Source organism: Euleptes europaea, chromosome 10, assembly GCF_029931775.1.
Source record: "Euleptes europaea isolate rEulEur1 chromosome 10, rEulEur1.hap1, whole genome shotgun sequence".
Lineage (NCBI taxonomy): Eukaryota > Metazoa > Chordata > Lepidosauria > Squamata > Sphaerodactylidae > Euleptes > Euleptes europaea.
Window position 1 is genome coordinate 17,597,647 of NC_079321.1, and position 17,068 is coordinate 17,614,714.

At 41.3% G+C, this 17,068-nt stretch overlaps 1 protein-coding gene across 3 annotated transcripts in view; it reads left to right on the plus strand.

Moving 5' to 3' along the window:
• Nucleotides 1-17,068, plus strand: part of RANBP17 (RAN binding protein 17) — a 219,227-nt gene that overhangs the window by 118,212 nt on the left and 83,947 nt on the right. For all 3 annotated transcript variants that reach the window (XM_056856025.1, XM_056856026.1, XM_056856027.1), the window contains exons 15-16: nucleotides 8,992-9,065; nucleotides 12,860-12,940. In XM_056856025.1, coding sequence (XP_056712003.1) covers nucleotides 8,992-9,065; nucleotides 12,860-12,940 — 155 coding nt within the window. The remainder of the gene's footprint in view (nucleotides 1-8,991; nucleotides 9,066-12,859; nucleotides 12,941-17,068) is intronic.

Here is a 17,068-nt window from a genome sequence, read left to right on the forward strand (position 1 = left end):
TGTTTTGCCGGCATATGATGGAAATGCATATTTCAATTATTATCAAAACCCTTTGGAATCAGGCTATGTATCTATAGAATGACATGGTGTTATGGGAAGTGCAGCTGAAAAATTAATAGGGCTTTTTTTGGGCCAAGGTAGGTTGAAGGACACCTTTGCTTAAAAAAAACCCACACACACACACATTGGTGAATCTTGATAAATAAATAAATATCAATTTCGGGGACAGGGTTAAATATTTATGTAATGCTTTTTGAATGGTCAGAACAGAAATATTTAACGTTTTGTACATCTATGTTTATGTGGTTTAATCTTAGATATAACCTTGGATTTGCCTTCAGCAGCCAAAAAAGGGGGTCAGTTTTTTAGTAAAGTGGTTAATCGGACATAAATATAGACATTTCACATGATGTACCATGTAAATGTAAACCTTTGTAGTTACAAGTTTTTGTAGCTAGAGAATTGTTTTAAAAGGCATGTAATTTATTAGCTATCGGTAGCTTCTTTATTGCCTTGCCGCACTGCAGTAATAAATAAAAGAAAGTGAACTGATTTTACAAATGGCACACAAGGTGCACATTTTGTGAAAAAAGTCTTTTTTTTAAGAATTGGCATTAAATCCTTTTTTTGTGATGACAAAGAGGCTAAGAGTGCAAACTGTATTTTCTGTTTATCGAAAACCGAGTCTTTTTTTCTCGAGGGCATTTTTTCCTATGATCATCAAGGGATTTCAAAAGCAATAAAGTGTGGAATCGTTGTTCGACTTGAACAGTATTAAAACTTAGGTTTTAATTTCAGTGAAGTAATAAGATTTGAACCTGTCTCACGTTACAGCACTGTAAGGCATTTAGCAATTGTATTTTAAAGGAGGTTTTTAAAATGCATCTCACTTGTAAGCTAACAGTCTGTCTAATAATTAATAGTTTCTCCTTGGTACGAGCTGTGTTTTTGGTGTGAGCTGTCTTGGTTTTGTTAATAACAGATTATAATCATTATAAGGCTGTTTATTCTTAATTAGTTTAAGCCCATAGCCACCTCTTTTTTTGGTTCTATTCTCCAGTTGCTGTTTTGTGTTAATATATATAACTTAAATTTGGGGAAAGGTATTGTTCCTGGTTGAACACGTAAATCGATTTGATGACTAGAATGAATAATGCATCTTATTTACACATGACTTGCAAATACTAAATCTTCATTATTCAACCAAACAGAGTGACATAAAGTGCGTGATTTCCTTGCAGGTCTGAAGCACAGCACTGTGGTTCGTGTATGGCTTTGTAAAAGAGCCCCAAATATCTGAAATGTAAATTTTGGTACAACTCCCTCCCCCCCCCCCAGTTTGGGTTGCTTGTACTGAAATGATTAGTGCTTTTTTATTATTGTAATTTGAACATGCTCCAAATGGTGATCAATGTTTTATCTTTGGAGCATTAAGCTATGATCTTCTAGGACAGTGTCAAATAGTGGCTGCCTCTATTAGCCATAAGGTTTGTTTCTTTATTTTAGTAGATGGCCCAGACTGTAAATATTAGAGGATGTAAAATAAATCAACATATTATCCTTAAGGATACAAAACGTAAGAGCTATTTGTGGTTGGGAACCTTTGACTGATAGTTTGGATGAGGCAGATGATTGCCCGCCTTTTGTATCTGGCCTCCATTACTATGCCTGGAGGCAGTTTAGTGTTATAGTTGTATACTGATGTCAGGATTACTACTGAGTGGCTAGCAATGACAGATGTCTATAATTACAGGCGATGCTTCCAGTAGTTCAAAAGAGCCAGCCTATGTTGAACAATTATCTTATTTCTGGCCTGCCACAGAGTCGTGTTCAAATTGCTGGTATTAGCTGCGGTGTATCTTCCACCTTCCCCTAAGGCTCTGATATAAATGTGCAAAAAGCATTCTGATATATATATATATAACTTAAAACACCGAGGCCCCGATCCAGAGATCTTGCAGGCGGCGGCCTGTGGTGTTTGTTGTCTGTTCACGAAGGCTTCTCTGCCGAGCAGATGATCGGTGAGGAAGAGTGTGCCTGAAATCAGTAACACGTGCATGCCACACGGTGAGCTCTGGTAAAGACTGTCTGTTAGGCAGCATGTGCAACGTACAGCAAAAAACAGACATGCCAGGTGTTACCTGCTGGAGTTCTTTCTGCGTGCGAGAGACAGCATCAGATATTCAGGCCATACACAAAAGCTTCTGAATGTGGGTCTCCCTGAAGCTCACCTGTGCTCTGAGCTCACAGCTGGTGGGCTAAAGAGTTTGTGGGGCTCTAGGGATTGGAGCCATAAGAACATAAGAAAAGCCATGCTGGGTCAGACTATCAAGTCCAGCGGTTTGTTTACACAGTGGCCAAACAGGTGCCTCTAGGAAGCCCGCAAACAAGATGACTGCAGCAGCATTATCCTGCCACAGCACCTCTGATCCTGGAGAGAATAGATATGCATCATGACTGGTATCCATTTTTACTAGAAGCCATGGATAGCCCTCTCCTCCATGAACATGTCCACTCCCCTCTTAAAGCCTTCCAAGTTGGCAGCCATCACCACATCCTGGGGCAGGGAGTTCCACAATTTAACTATGCCATACTTTGGAGCCTTTACCATTTGAAGAAGGCCATCCTCCTTGTTCCCAGTTTTCAATGCTACAAGCAAGTGGTGCCTGCAGAGATCATTCTCTTCCTGCAGAGATGGATGGCTCTTCAGTCCCTTGGCCATGCTGATGTGCGGAAGTGTAACATTTCAAAGATAGGAAAAATTAGCTATTGCCTGAAGGGCTGTCAAATGTGATGGGTGGAGGTGGGCAGAGATGGAAAGTCTGTATCTTTTCCCCAGTTTTGCTCAACCTTTCTGTTTTTTTCCTGCACACATTCCTATCAAATGAGGAAGCAGTCCCGTCTCTGACACTTGCTCCATTTGCGATTAGGACAGCAGTGCAACAGAAGATGGGAGCCAGCATGGTGTAGTGGATAAGAGCGGTGGTTTGGAGTGTTGGAGTCTGATCTGGAGAACCGGGTTGGATTCCCCACTCCTCCACATGAGCGGCGGAGGCTAATCTGGTGAACTGGATTTGTTTCCCCACTCCTACACACAAAGCTAGTCACGCTTGGGTGACGGGCTAGTCACGCTCTCTCAGCCTCACCTACCTCACAGGGTGTCTGTTGTGAGGGGAAGGGAAGGTGATTGTAAGCCGGTTTGATTCTCCCTTAAGTGGCTGAGAAAGTCAGCATATAAAAACCAACTCTTCTTCTTCTTCTTCATGAATCCATCTTCTCTCCTGTGTGTTATTTGGAGTAGAGGGCATCGAAAGCACATTCTTCCACTTCCTCTTGTGGAGTTACCTTGAGATGGGAAAGGAAAGAAACTCCCATGATGTCCCTGTTGCTGGTAGTTTGGCGGTGGACAGACTTGCAGTATTTTATTTCACTCCTTATTAGTGAATAGCAACCAGTCAAGGGAGAAAACATTGGCATGAGAGCAGGGATTCTGTGGGATGAGGGCAAGGCTGCTTCTGCTGGTCTTTAGAGTGGTAAGCAGGTTTGGTATCTTCTCAGCTGTCTCCGATCGAGGCCTGTTTTCTTTGTCCCGTACAGGTCAAGGATATTTTCTGAGGACTCACCCTTGCCTTTCTGTATGCCCATAATCGTTCCTCTGCATGACCCCCTTGCTCTGCTAGTTTGACCCTTGGGCATGGCTCAACTGTAAAAAAGCTGAGCCACTTAGGCATTTTCCCACTTGGTTGTTTCCCATTTAGTTTAGCCGATTTTGTGCCGGTGGCAACTATTCCCAGGACTGGCATGGTTAAAATTAAGGATAGGCTTCACTGAATTCTGTTTTCTGCCATTCAGCTAGGGCATTAATATCAAGTGAGCCTTCATGGGTCCAGGATTTGGAGTTTTCATTGAAAATGCAGTGACACAATGCTGCCATTATACTTTTCAACTTCTCCTTTTTTTGACCCATTATCCTTTCAGTATTCAAGCACAAAACACACATCTTGTGTTCTTGCTTCAGTTGCTAGGGTGTTTTTTTTCCCCTTGGGGAAATGCGTGAACTGAGGACCCAAACCTTTTACTGGAAGAGGCAGCCACTTGAACATGTAAGAACATAAGAACATAAGAAAGGCCCTGCTGGATCAGACCAAGGCCCATCAAGTCCAGCAGTCTGTTTGCACAGTGGCCAACCAGGTGCCTCTAGGAAGCCACAAACAAGACGACTGCAGTAGCACCATCCTGCCTGTGTTCCACCGCACCCAATATAATAGGCATGCTCCTCTGATACTAGAGAGAATAGTTACGCAGCATGACTAGTATCCATTCTAACTAATAGCCATGAATACCCCTTCCCTCCATGAATATGTCCACTCCCCTCTTAAAGCCCTCCAAACTAGCAGCCATCACCACATCCTGGGGCAGGGAGTTCCTGCCCCATGTGTGTGCCATACTTCACTGATGCAAGGTGTGTATATTTTGTCTGCATGAATACAAAATGTGGCAAGGAAAAGCGTTCTTAAGAATAACGCTGTATGACGAATGGGTGTGTTTCCACACTGCCTCTTGCGCATGATTGTATGTTTCTGGCCTCAGGTTGGTGATGCAACTTCCACTTGTCCACCATCCTAGTTTGGCTAGGCAGAATCAGTATTTGGCTACCCTAAATTATTGGTTGACAAAATGCTTTAATGTTGTGCCTGTATTAGTTCTGATTTTCTGCCTTAGAAGCCTGAAGAAAGTTCAAGAAGTTGTAAGATCTTAAACATTTATGCCTGGCCTCCAGGTAATAACTTCACTGTAATAGAGTGAAGCTTTGCCACCCAAAAATCTTAATTCATTACTTCAGCCCGTATGAAGCCCTGAGAATCAGCATTTTCTGGTATCTTCTTATTTGCACAGTGTGAAGGATTCATTGTTCTAGTTTATTGTGTTCATGTAGTGATTCTGAGTACATTCCATACAGAGTTGTTATTGAATTTCTCTGGCTGTCATTATATATCCATACAACCTTTAGGAACCCTCATTCTCCGTTTCCCAGTTTTATAATACAGATCACATTTTAAGGATTGACACAATTAGCTTCTTTTTCTAAGCTAAACGTATCTGGGGGGCAAAGGTTTTAGATGAACAATGTAGTAGTGGAACTTTAATTTCTATAATGGTCGTAACATATTTTCTTGACCCATAATTAAATTGAAATAGTTGTCTCTGAAGCTGTATGTACATCTCCCTGTTCCTTGTTTACTTCACGTGGTAGCAAATAACCTTTTGATTACTTCAGCAATAAGAACAGACTGTTCTCTTTCCCTTATCCCCCATAATCTAAAAGTAATTGGAGGAACTGAGTGGAAAAGAATGGTTGCAAAGATAAATGTTAAAAAATTGGTATGTTTATGATTGACATTAGTCTAGAAGTTTATTTTTTATATATGTTCAGTAGCATCAATAAAGCAAGATGGGATGGATGCTTCCTTGAGGCAGCTGTTGGAGTCTTTTGCTATCCACTGATGATGTATTAAATTTATTGGGGTCACATCATCGCCAACTGGAGGCAGTTATTCCCATGTTTTGACATCTGTGCAGGAGGTCTGTGTCAAATTCATGACCTGTACCTTCCATGTTAAATAAATTCATGACCTGTATCTTCCATGTTATAGCAGCCATAGTAATCCAAACTAGCCCAGTCTCATTAGATCTTGGAAAGTAGGCTAGGTCGGCACTTGGATGGGAGACCACTGAGAAAAACTAGGATGATATACAGAGGAAGGCAGTGGCAAACCACCTCTACTCATCTCTTACCTTGAAAACCCCATGAGGTGGGACTTCCTGGGGCCACCATGATTCAGTTGTGACTGGAAGGCACTGTTTACTTTCTATCTTCCATGGTTCCAGGGCAGTGTCTTTGTGTTTGGGTGTATGAATATAGACGCTTGTGCAGATAGGACCAAGGGAAATTGGCTGCAATGAGAGGTGGAGCAAGCAGGTACGTTTCCCAATACCTTACTTCACATTCTGTGTACATACAAAAACAATCACACAATATGAGTGTATATTTAGAATATAGGAGGTATAGTATAGGAGAATCAAACGGTTCTAAAAACATTCTGTGCAAAATTGAATATATTTAGAACATACCAAGCTTTCACTGTCTTTCACAGCTGTTTTAATTTGAAGGGCTTTTACCTTGTGTGCTGCAGAGTCTCAGCACCGTGTTATCCATATCCAGCTACTTAAAACGACTCTGTCACATGTGAAAACAAATCAGATTGTTGCCGTTAATGAGCTTTTCAATTTACTTATTCAGTGATTCAGATAAGTAGATTTAAGAGGTAATGATCCTGTTTAGCGCTCGAGCTTAGCTGTCAGATTGTAGCAGTTGAGGGAAGTCTCCCGGGACAAGCGTTGACACAGATCTTGATGGGATAATAGGAATCAAAGCTAATGCATGATAAAAGGAGTGGTAAGAGCTATAAGGATAACTGTGGATTAAAGGAATGCTCTTCAAGTGTTATGGCTCTCCCAGTGTTTTTATTTGTTAAACCCTGATCTGAATGCTAATTGACAATAGGTCAAAATGCTACTGTAGTGCATTTTACTCTTTTTTTAAGTCTGGTTTTTGTATGGATCATGGATGCTGATATGTTTTATGCAACAAATTTGAAAAGGGAATATAATTTTAGAATATATTATATACAGTGGTATTTCATTAGGAACCGCTGCTGTGGAATCCATCACAAGGATAAAGGAGTGCAAAACAGTTAAGGTGAAACTTTTTATTGGCTCAAATTTTGGTATAAAATTTACACTTACAGCACATGGATGCCTGTTCCACTGAGGTACCGCTCTAACTGTTAGAAAATTCTTCCTAATGTCTAGACCGAAACTCTTTTGATTTAATTTCAACCCCTTGGTTCTGTTGGGACCATCTGGCCCTACCTTTAGTAGGGTGAAAACCTCCAGGTTGCATCTGGAGATCTCCCGCTATTACAGTTGATCTCCAGATGACCAAAATAAGTTCTCCTGAAGAAAATGGTGGCTTTGGAGGATGGAGTCTATGGCATTGTACCCTACTGAGGTCCCTCCCCACACGCTGCCCTCTCCAGGCCCCACCCCCAAAATCTCCAGGTATTTCCCAACCCAGAGCTGGCAACCCTATATTTTAATAAGGTTTATTTATTATATTTACATTCCACAGTCCTGCATGCGTACTCCTGGGCAGCATGGAACCCAAATAACTACAAACACTTAATACAGAAATCAATGAAAATTGGTTTCTCAGATGGAAAAATATTATTACGGATCCCCAAAATAAAGGAGGAGGAAATCTTCATTGGAAGAACTTGTGTTAACACAAAGAAATTTGTGGTTTCTAGAAGTTTTAACTTCTAAGCTGGAACAACGGGTTTAAAGTTTTGAGAATATAATTGGCAGCAATTCATGTGATGAGAGAGTCGGGTTTTTTGGGAGGGGGTTATTTTTTGTTTTGATGTCCTCAGATGTGAATCCAAGTAGACCTCACATAATTGCAAAACAGTGTGTTTTAGTGGTTTACAGTTCAGGTTGGGAGAGGTGTTGGCAGAGGACATGGAGGATGGTACAATCAAAGGAAACTGGGCAGTTAGATTAGACAGCATGCAATTAATATGCTCGCAAAAAAATCCATTATATATTTGTGCCATTAACAATGTAATCCTGGGAATAAATCCTGTTGAATTTACTGGAATATACTTCTGGATAAACATACATGCGCATATTTATAATTTTCTTCCAATCATTTCATTTTACTTGTACTCACCTGACGGTGCTGGAGAGAGAATGATAGGCCTTCTCGGTCATAAAGCAGAAGTCCAGTGGCATCTTAAAAACTAACAGCTTCATTCCAGCATGACCTTTCATGAGTTAGAGCACTGACAGCACATTCCTGAGCCTCGAGGGAAGGCGCTGCGCCAGCGTTCGGGCCTCCCATGCTACTTACGCCGGCATTAGTGGCCCCAACGTCAATGTGGAAGCCCAGATGCCGGTTCCTGGGCACCACAGCACCAGCGCCACCCCAGAACGCTGGCGGGGCCTTCCGCCGGTGTCCCACCGGCGTAAAGGCCCACACCAGTGTAAAGAACCGCACCGGTATCCTGGCATCCCAGGAGGCATTCCCGGGGCATTCTGGGGGAAGGTGCTGCCATTAGGCAGCCTCCTGTCCCCATTTGCCCTGGGTACACTGGCGGTGAGAAATGCAAGGCTGCACCTGCTTTTTGGCTTTTCTCTATGGGGCGAAAAGCCCCATTTGAAATGTAAAAAAAACAAAAAAGGGCTTTTAAAATGTTTTCAGCGTGCGAGGAACTACTTAGGAGGCACCGCAGCAGTGCCTCCTCCCTGCCGTCCCTGCATGCCGCCAGCTCAGGAATGGGCTGTGAGTCATGAAAGCTCATACTTGAATAAAAGGTCTTCGTCTTTAAGGTGCCACTGGACTTCTTTATTTATATCATCACAGAGTGATAAGCCTACCTCTCTGGAACTTCTTTAATTATGTCAGTAGATAGATATTTCACCAAACTGTCTGAGTAATCTACCATTTTATTGTTCAAGCCTTTAAAGGTAATGCGTATTTAGTATGAACAGTAGAACTATATGATGGGGGGGGGGGTTCCTAACTTGCTTATTAGGGTTCCCAACCTCCAGGTGGGGCCTGGGGATCTCCTGGAATTCCAACTGATCCCCATGCTGCAGAGATCAGTTCCCATGGTTGCTCTGGAGGGTGGGTTCTATGGCATTATAACCTGCTGAAGGTCACTCCCCTCCCCAAACCCTCCCCTTCCCAGGATCCACCCCCGAATCTTCAGGAATTTCCCAGTCTGGAGGTGGCAACCCTATTGCTTATAATTCCTTATATTAAAAAAACCTTATAAAAAACCTTATAAAAAAGTAATAAATGTTTTGAGAACTGTAGCAGGTTGAGATACCACTGTTGATTTTTCTTTCCTTTTTTCTTTTTGGAAGGTTTATGCCCGAATGTCTGAGGTTTTGGGTATAACAGATGACAACCAAGTTCTGGAAACATTTATGGCAAAAATGTGAGTTTTTTTTTGTCTGAGCTGTCCTCTGTCGTGGTTTATGTGTTTGACTTCCAAGTTAAATTTAAGCATTAAATGTAATTTAAATGGTGCTTATGATCCCTTAATTTTTAAATATGAGACGTGATCTGTGTTTACAGTTGATATTCTATATCGCCACCTTCTCCCCCTCGCCCCCATGGCTATTCCTTCCCCCCTTTTATTCCAGCATGGCTTGTAATTACAGGTGCTGTAAGACTTGCAAATAATGCTCTTATAACTTCAGATTTCCTCTGCCTAGTTCTTTTAGACCATCTCTCAAATTTATAATTAGTACACAATTTACAATGAGATGCATTTTGAGTTTATGTAGCTTTTGTATCTTTGTGATCAGGAGTGTTCCTTGCACTCAGCATCTGCCTGTAGTTGCTGTCAGCTCATGTTGAGCACACACATGATTGAGTAGTTCTTTACTATCTCCTTCCTGATTCATTCCTGAGTCACAACTGCTTTGAATTGCTTTTAAGCCAGTCCAATGGGATCAGGCTGCTGCTATCTTCCCCTGCTCTTTCCCCCTGAGTAAACAAAGCCCCGTGGTGCAGAGTGGTAAGCTGCAGTACTGCAGTCGAAGTTCTGCTCCCGACCTGAGTTCTATCCCGACGGAAGTCGTTTTCAGGTAGCCGGTTCAAGATTGACTCAGGCTTCCAGCCTTCTGAGGTCGGTAAAATGAGTACCCAGCTTGCTGCTGGGGTAAAGTGTAGACAACTGGGGTAACCACCCTATAAACATAGTCTGCCTAGTAAACATTGGGATGTGACGTCACCCCGATGGGTCAGTAATGACCCGGTGCTTGCACATGGGACTACCTTTACCTAAAACTGAGTAAGGAATACTTTTATGTTTCATCACATGGCACTCCCATTCTAAGAATGAGAGCTCGTGATTTTAAAAAGTTAGCTGGATCTGAGCATATATTGACCCATTCACAGAATATTTCAGGTGGATGGAAAAGTCACCCTTGTATAGACAAAAGTCTTATTTAGTTATTTAGCACTGCATTCAAATCTCACATATGAACTTGTCACCGAAAGCTCTGAAGTTTTGAATATTCTATGTACTATCTTTTTTGATGTCGTTAGGGTGAATTTGTTATCTAAATACTCTGCAGTATGAGCAGATTTCCAAAGCATCTGCTCAGAATTGTGAACACCTTGGTGAGTAGGGGAAGCATAGGGAACTTCACTCTAAACCTCTTCCATGTATTCAGACTTTATTGGGTTTTATAGTACCTAAAACAATAAATCTTGAAGCGTAAATATTTTCAGTGATCTGTTCCGTACAGAATTCTAAATTAGTTTACAAGATGTTCCTTCTAGTTAAATACAGTGGAAGTGAATACTTGACCATGAATAAATAAAGTTATTTGATATTTCACTGCCCCTCTTTAATGAATACTTCACAGGGTTGTTGTTTTTTATTATAGTTTATACATTAGTCAAGCACACAGTAATAGTCCCAACACAGTAGTTGCCATTAGATGCCCCCTCTCCTTATGGTCCTGCAGGTTGTTCCTTGCTGCTTATCCAAAAAGCTATTAAGGTATATTTTTGCTAAGCAATATAAGAGCTCTTCGCCCTGATCTTGATAGCCTGGGCTAGCCCAATCTCATCAGATCTCAGAAGCTCAGCAGAGTCAGCCCTTGTCAGTATTTGGATGGGAGACCACCAAGGAAGTCCAGGGTGCTTATGCAGAGGCAGGCTATGGCAAACCACCTCTGAACGCCTCTTGCCTTGAAAACCCTACAGGGTGACCATAATTCGGGTCACTTGCAAACTTCCTGTAGGAACTCTTCAAATAGGCCTGTCAGTTGCTAAGGGAAATGTAATCGTTTGCCGTTTAACCAGTTCATTCATTCATCACCAACTTAAACTTGCATGTCACCAAAATCCTCAGTGTAGGTGCATTTTTGAGATACTGAACAAAACATGATAACCTGGGTATAAATGAAGTAAAAATGAAGTAAATAATAATAATAGTAATAAATGCTAGCTTTGAATTGAAAGGCCATTTAAGAATTCATTATTAACTGATTATTTTAAATTTCATTATCATGCTAGGCACTGTTTAATAAACTTGGCCTTTATCCAGATCTTCTCCACATTCCCCTTCTTTCAGTAGCTTCTTTTGACCACCTACTAGCTGATGCTGAAAGTTGTGGTACTATGTGGACAAAAAGCCATATATGTCAGGGAGACTGCAGTGAGGAGGAGGAATGGGATTAAATTGCCCCATTCTTGGTCTTCCACTTATTTAGCTTCAAAGCATATCCTGTTATGATAATTAAGCAGCGTCAAAATAGCCTCGAAATAAATAACTTTAGCCATACAATTAAAACTTATGCTTAGTGATTTAAGTTGATTCTGTCTGTAGTTTTTTAAACCTGTTAAACCTTATCATCCGAATAAAAATAAACCAATAAAAAGTAGGGTTTTCTCAAAATTGTTTTTTCTTTCTCAGAAGGATACTGCTTAAAACTGCAGGTAATGTCATCATATGACAGTAAAGTTGTTGTTTCTCAAAGGATGACAAACAGTAATATCCTCAAGTAGAAATGCAAGCAGCGATAGCTTTACAAAATGTCCCAAAATGTTAGATCACTAACCATTACAAAACCATAAGTCTATATGTAGCTTCTACTGGGAGTCACATTCCATACTTTTAGATTCTATTTATTTACTAATGCTGTTTACTAATAAAATTTAAATGAATTATAGCCAATACAACTATGATTTTCCAATATAGCTTTAAATCTACATCTCTGATCAAATTTATTGAACCCAGTAATTCAGCCCACTTGGTGAGGCTGGCTGAGGAAATGCACCATTGAATAAGATAAAATTCTCTGGATGGTGTCCTAATGTCCTAAATGCCTAAATTAACTTAATGAACCTGATCTCACAACTGGTTGAATTCTGGCTGTACATCCTGTCATGAGTTTGCAGTAAACATGGTTTCTGAGAACACTGGCATTTGGGAAGACAACCGAGAGAATGAAGCGAAACAGACTGGCTATTTCTGGAAAATCGTGTGGATGTTGCCACAGTTATTTGTGCAAGCAGTTTGTGTCCTGCAGTAAACTCTTTTAAAGCTTTTAATATTTAATGTTCATAGTTGCTATGATGAAAAAGTAATGCCTTCCTACTCACTGCCACAAGGAGGGGTTAAAGCAAGATTAAAGCAGAAAGAAATGTGTACCATTTAGGATCTGAGCCTTTTAATGGTTTCAACAAAACTAGTCTTTCTCCACACATGCATGATTTTCAGCAACTGTTGATCTCTGAAGTACCTTGCAGCCGTTACCAATCAATTATCATTTTTGCAAGGTAGTACTACCATGAAGACCACTGAGACACCCCAGGGTAAATATTTACTTACTTGGCTTTTTCTTAGAAACTGCTATGAGTATGGTTTCATGGAAAAGCAGTGGATACATTTTATAAATGAATGAATAGCTTTGAATTTAATTGTTGTGCAGCTCAAGAGACATCATAATGACATGCATAGCCTTTACATTGGTGAACCCCGATTGCACAAAATCATTGAGAAAACCTAGGAACATGAGTTTCTGTCTGTGTGCTAGTGCTCCTACTAATGTTTGGATCAGGACCAATAATGCTTAATTTCTTAAAAAATGCTAGCACAATGGAAACAGGAGCAGCAAGAAACAAAATATTAACTAATCAAGTGGTGTATTGGTTTACAGATTCTGTACAATTGTACTTATTAATTAATACAATTTTTCTTTAAAATTCTAGTGTTACCAATCTTAAATACTGGGGACGATGCGAGCCTGTGATTTCAAGGACGCTTCAGTTTCTAAATGATCTTTCTGTTGGATATCCTTTTATTTCTATATCTCACATCTTACTCACTGGACAGCTTAGAAGAAAGCAAGAGCCATTTTGTTCTCTTTTTCATGTTAAACCATATTAATACCTGTAGGAATATTTAATATTTAAATATTCATTTGAGTTTCCTCTTTGGGTTCACAGTGCATTTTCAAATATTGCTTTGTTTTTTGCATACAATTTAAATCTCAAATTAATCTAAATGTTTATAGTTCCAGTTGTGCTAAATTTGGAGTTGGTAAACGGTGGGATGCTGACGAAACCAAATGTGAGTCATCCTATTGATTTGATTGGGATTGGTTTTGCTAAAGTATTACATAACCAAAGCCTGATTAACGGGACTGTTTAGACCACAGAGTTCTACCATAGTGTAGTTATTACCATCCTGTTTTTTTCCCTTTCAATTTCCCATTATAATTGTTTGATAGAAAATCAGTATCTGTTCTGACATATGCAGATATTTGTGGCAATAGACCAGGGGTTCCCAAACTTTTCGGGCCACCACCCCCTTGGTTCCACAGACTCAACCCCAGGGCCCCCTACCCTATCCTACAAAAAGCATTATTCAAAATAGGGCCTTGCATGACTTACTAAAGAAGATAATAACAATAAAATTTCAAAACAGTAACAATTAATTGCACATCTATTCAAAATCAAATTAAAACTTTTTTAGTTGGAATTTATTTAACAAAACTGATTAACTTGATCCAGTGGCACCAGCTATTCAAAGTCTGGGAAAAAATTCTGATAGTTTCCACCAAATTTGCCAGCATGGTGCCATAGCTTGATCTATTGTAAATTAGTGAACAACACAGTTGAATGGGCCCACCTCTAGCACCCCCTGCTGCCCCCTTGCCTCTTAGTACCCCCCTAGGTAATCTCACCCCCCCCCCGGGGGTGGTACTGCCCACTTTGGGAACCACTGCAATAGACCAATGAAAATGACTGTCACTTCAGAATGAAAGATTAAAATTCAGAACTACGGGCTTGATTCAGTCCTCTAAAGGCACACTCCCTCCTATTTGTGTCTTTGTCACACCCTTTCTCACCCAACAGCACCCAACCTCACCTATATCTAGTTCTTGTAGAGATGGTGGGATTTAACTCCTGAGAAGTTACGATATTCATGAGTATTCCATAGCTGATAAAGCGTGTTGGATAAAGTGTCAGATGTCAGAAGCTAAGCAGGCTCAGCCCTGGTTATTATTTGGATGAGCAACCTCCAAGGAATACCAGGGTTGTGACACAGAGGCAGGCACCTGGTTGGCCACGTTGTGAACAGACTGCTGGACTTGATGGGCCTTGGTCTGATCCAGCATGGCTTTTCTTATGTTCTAATGGCAAACCGCCTCCAAACGTCTCTTTCCTTGAAAACCCTACAGGGTCGCCATAAGTCAGCTGTGATTTGACAGCGCACACACACACACACAAAAGGTCTTATAGTTAGGGTGGTTTGAAATACTGCAACCTGTATTTACGGTTACTTTCCCACAAGGTATGCATGTACTGTGTTTCAATTTTGCTACCTTGTTCCTCTTTCAGTCTTGCAACCATGGTAAGTGCCTGAATGCATTGTCCCTTCATGTTATAGATATATGCATTGCGGTGGGTGACCTGCAGTAAATTACCAAGGGGACAAGTAGCAGGGCAGGCAAAAATATGACAATGCGTTAGTTTGCCTCTCCCCCAAACCTGACTTCTCTGAAATGGTCTTACCATCCTGTAGTCATGCCCCCTCCCACACACACTGGCACCACCCCCGTCACAGGGGAGTATGCACACATGATGAGCCCTCTTTGCCACCTGCCTGCTCCTCCCCTTCTGCCTTGGAAAGAAAGGGGTATTCATGGCTACTAGTTATGGAGGAAAGGGGTATTCATGGGTACTAGTTAAAATGGATACTACTCATGATGTATACCTATTATCTCCAGGATCAGAGGAGCATGCCTATTATCGTAGGTGCTGTGGAACACAGGCAGGATGGTGCTGCTGCAGTCGTCTTGTTTGTGGGCTTCCTAGAGGCCCCTGGTTGGCCACTGTGTGAACAGACTGCTGGACTTGATGGGCCTTGGTCTGACCCAGCATGGCTTTTCTTATGTTCTTATGGACTGCTATGGTGGTGCAACAGAAATGGCATCTGGCAGCATTAAAGTGAACACATGAACACATGAAGCTGCCTTCTACTGAATGAGACCCTTGGTCTGTCAAAGTCAGTATTGTCTACTCTGACCGGCAGTTGCTCTCCATGGTCTCAGGCAGGGGTCTTTCACATCACCTACTTGCCTAGTCCCTTTAACTGGAGATGCCGGGGATTGAACCCGGAGCCCTTTTGCATGCCAAGCAGATGCTCTACCACTGAGCCACAGCCCCTCCCCGTTGGTTGAGACCGCTGGAGTCCTTGGTGCTTGAATTGTCTGAATGTTCAAGCAGTCCCTCTCCCTGGAGCAAGCCGCATGGGCTTAGATTTGGGCTGCTGGGATCTCTGGCACCCCTTCCCAGCAGCTTCACAACATCCTTCACTGGTAACTTGACGGAGAAAGTGCAGCTGGGCATTCAACGGGTGCATACTTCTAGTTTAATGGACCAACTAACATGGAACGATGGAAATGTATGGTGAGGTGCTTCAGTTTTTGCCATTAGTTACAACCTAGGCTTGTGAAAAAGCTATATTAACCCATATGACAAAGATGGAAGAGAATCGGTTTTTTGCGTTGCATCACTAAAATATTAAAAGGGTAAAAACGATTGTGGTTTTTTTCTTGATATTTTCTTGCACAGTAGAGTTCAATAAACTAAAGGTCAACTGGAAAGTTTGTTTTAAAGAGCTTTGTTAGGATATCCTGTTTTCTACCATTAAAGGTAGAGAGCGTTTTGTTGATAGTTCTGTTATAAGGAGATCATGGTTTCCTTTCCCACCGTGTGGGTTTTTTTTTTCCCTTGGTGCAGCTTGGCCCCATCACAGAGGTTCTCTGCAGGTGCATGAACTTTAGTATAGAATCAAAGTATAAAATAATTAGTAAAATAAAGCAAGTTTTCTTAATTATGGACAGCCAGCCCAAATGGAAAGGTCCTGTGCTTCCAAAGAGTACTGGGGAATATCCCGGTTGAGAGGCTAGGGTGCTGAAATTGCAGATGCTTCTCTAAATGAACCTGTTGTACTGATTTTGTACACTAGTGGTAGAGTGAAGAGATCACATTCAGCCCAAAGTCAGCTGCTCCACCAAGCTTTTATTTTCTTTTTAACCTATTAAGTTGATTATTAATTGCAAAGATTGTCTTCAGTTCTTTCTAAAGGTGATTTGTAGTACCATCCCAAGCAGAGCTATACCCCCGTCTAAGACCACAGACTTCAATAGACTTAGAAGCATGTAACCCTGGAAGTAAATGGTGTAAGGGTCCCTATGGCTGCTGTTTTATCTTCATATGTTGTTCCAGTTTAAAATATGCTGATATTTGTTCTGACTTTACATTTTGTATAAGATTCTGTGCTTATTTAAGCTTTGCTCCTTTTCAAGTTAAATTGCTGGGGCACTTCAAACAGTAGATTCTTATGTTAATAGGTGCTCAGTTCAATTTTTTAAAAATGAAGGATCTCCCCCCACACTTGACATGAACTTTTTAGGCCGTCCCCATTTTGTCATGCTGTCCTTCAAGCAAGTATCCAAGTAGGTGGAAGTTCCGCATTTTTACCAGTTATGACCATTGGACCCTTCTCTGGTTTTCCCCTAAAGGGCTACTTTTATCTATTTACTCTATATGCCTTGGTGGCATATAGTGAATCAGATGATAATGTCTGTGAAGCAGGCCTTGAGGGCAGGGTTAGAGCCTCCTACTTGGTAGGGCGCATGCTTTGCTTGTATCAGGTCGATCCTGAGATCTCAATGAGTAGAACTAGGAAGACCTCTGCAGGAGACCTTATGCCTAGCGTTGCCAACCTCCAGGTACTAGCTGAAGATCTCCAGCTGACAGAGATCAGTTCACCTGGAGAAAATGGCCGCTTTGGCAATTGGACTCTATGACATTGAAGTCCCTCCCCAAACCCTCCCCTTTTCAGGCTCCACACCAAAAACCTCCTGCCAGTGGCAAAGAGGGACCTGGCAACTAGGGTTGCCAAAC